Source organism: Lathyrus oleraceus, chromosome 6, assembly GCF_024323335.1.
Source record: "Lathyrus oleraceus cultivar Zhongwan6 chromosome 6, CAAS_Psat_ZW6_1.0, whole genome shotgun sequence".
Lineage (NCBI taxonomy): Eukaryota > Viridiplantae > Streptophyta > Magnoliopsida > Fabales > Fabaceae > Lathyrus > Lathyrus oleraceus.
Genome location: NC_066584.1, coordinates 300,632,785 through 300,635,234, shown reverse-complemented (window position 1 = coordinate 300,635,234; position 2,450 = coordinate 300,632,785). Strand labels below are relative to the sequence as shown.

The following is a 2,450-nucleotide window of genomic DNA, read 5'->3' as shown; positions in this document are numbered from 1 at the left end:
CTCTTCACTCTATATTATATCAAACATCATTTAGACCAAATCACTTGCGCACCAAAAAGAGCTCCCTAGAAGTACCTAGGACATTTTGGGTGCTAACACCTTCCCTCTGTGTAACCAACCCCTTTACCTGTAATCTCTGGTATTTTATTAGTTTTGGTTTGAAAACTTCTTATCTTTTGGTTTTGTTCTACTTTTGTCTTTTTCCTTTGGAAACAATAAAAGCGCGGTAACGACTCTGGTTTTATTGACGTTAAGTTTATCCATAACTTGATGGTCATGAATTTACCGCTACAATAACCTTTTGTTTTTGAACCTACTATCCCTAGTGAAGATAAAATTGTTGTTGAAGAGGGTTCTAGGTCTAAAGGTTCTGAGATGAGAAACCCTACTAAGCATACTGGTGTCACTGAGAATCCAACTGAAGCAGAAAGGATTGCCATTGATAAGGACCTTCGGAAGTTAGTTACCTATGTGTTGTTGGAAGTAGATTCAGATGTTTTGCCAGATTTTCAAACATCTTTGGCAAAAGAAACTAGCCCTGATGGTGATTCTAGTGAAAATGCTGATGAATATGTTCCTGAGCAAGATGCTCATGAAAGAAGGAGTAAGAAGAAGGATGATTATGTTATCAATGTGGATGACCTAACATCTGATGAGGAACCTCTTACCAACATCTTGGCTCCTGGAATAGCCAATAGACTTCAGAGAAGAAAAGGAAAGGTTGTGATGTTTGAAGATTCTCCTTCTAAGGAGATAAAAAGAAAATCAGGTGGTATGAAAAGCACTCCATCTAGAAGTTCCAAAGGAAAATCTCATGTTGGTCCTGCTAGATCATGGAGTAAAGTTGTTGCTCCTATGAGGAAGAGGAAAGTTGTTTCTTCAAGTGATTTTGAGTTTGATTTCGAAGAGAATGTCCATGACATCAGTCCTGTGAGAAGATCGTCTCTAAATAAGCCTTATGTTGTTGTGCCCGAGGCTCCACTGGACAATGTGTATTTACATTATGTAAAGAATGATGAAAGATGGAAGTATGTTATTCAAAGGAGGATAGCTATAGAGAGGGAATTGGGTAAGGATGCCCTAAAATATAAGGAGGTTGTGAACTTATAGAGGTTGCTGGTTTGATGAAGACTATCACAAAATTTGGTCCTTGCTATAAAGGTCTAGTCAAGGAGTTTGTGGTGACCATTCCTGATGGGTGTGATGATGTAAAGAGTGAAGACTATAGGAAGGTGTATGTTAGAGGAAATGTAGTGACATTTTCTCCTGCTGTAATCAACAAGTTTCTGGGAAGGACTAAAGAACCTCAGGTTGAACTAGAGGTTACAGATGACCCAGTGTGCAAGGAGATAACTGCCAAGCAGGTGAAACACTGGCCAAACAGAGGAAAGTTGTCATTCGGGAAGCTAAGTGTCAAGTATGCAATCCTTCATAGGATTAGGATTGTCAACTGGGTGCCTACAAATCATACTTCAACCATCTCTACTAGGCTTGAGAAGTTTATATATGCTATTAGAACAAGAAGAGCATTTGATTTTGGGAAGTACATTTTTGAACAAGTTCTGAAGCAGGCCTTCTCAACTGCTGTGAAGATGCCTATCTTCTTTCCATCACTCATCTATGGGGTAATCGTAAACCAACATCCTAGAATCTTCATGCCTATTGATAGTTTAAAGAAAAGGGAATATCATTTATCCCTCCATTACAAATTGTTTGCTGCAACACATGTTCCAGATATTATCATGACATCTTCTCAGGTACCTGGCCCTACCACTTCCAAGGAGAGCGTTATTACTCAACTGAAGGAGACATGCAAAGAATTGTATGATTCCATCCGGTCTAACACTGCTACAAAGATAAAGCTTGAAAAATTGATCAAGAATTTGATGGATGAAGAGGAAAAGGAAGCTGAACATATTGGTGATGAAAATGTTGGAGTTGATATAGAGGACTTTGCTGGTGGCAATGATGCTAAGAATGATGAAGATAAAGAAGCTGAATGAGATGAGTATGTTACTGTAGACTCAGATAGTCAGAAAGATATTTAATTGCAGTGTTGTTGTTTTTTTGTTTTTTTTTGTGTTCTCTGACCAGGATTTCAAGCACCCTTGTGTGCACTTTTGTTTGTGCTACTTTACTTTATGTGCTAATGTGCTAATGTAGTTTCTATGTTTTAGTTAGATGCTTACCTTTGTCATATTGTGTCTAAAAAGGTGGAGTAATGTCTATGTGCTCTAACCACTAACCACTAACTACTGGCTGCTTTTGAGGGGGAGTTCCTGTTCTAGAACATTTTGATTGTTGTGAAGAGATGTCAGACATGATGTCCTGACATCAATGTGTCTGAGAATTTATTTTCTTTGCGAGGATATATTTTTTCTATTGATTCCTCTGATAGACTAATATCCCTGATGAAATTTCTTCCTGATGTGCTTCTGATATGTGTGTGT

At 38.1% G+C, this 2,450-nt stretch overlaps 1 protein-coding gene across 1 annotated transcript; it reads left to right on the top strand.

Moving 5' to 3' along the window:
- Positions 1-1,124: 1,124 nt before the first annotated feature.
- On the top strand, positions 1,125-2,003 carry LOC127095311 (uncharacterized). Its single transcript, XM_051034020.1, has one exon. It carries the CDS (start codon positions 1,125-1,127, stop codon positions 2,001-2,003), a length of 879 nt encoding a protein of 292 aa, XP_050889977.1.
- Positions 2,004-2,450: the final 447 nt, after the last annotated feature.

Coding starts and splice junctions, on each gene's coding strand:
- LOC127095311 (XM_051034020.1), top strand. CDS start 1,125: ATGAAGACTATCACAAAATTTGGTCCTTGCTATAAAGGTCTAGTCAAG.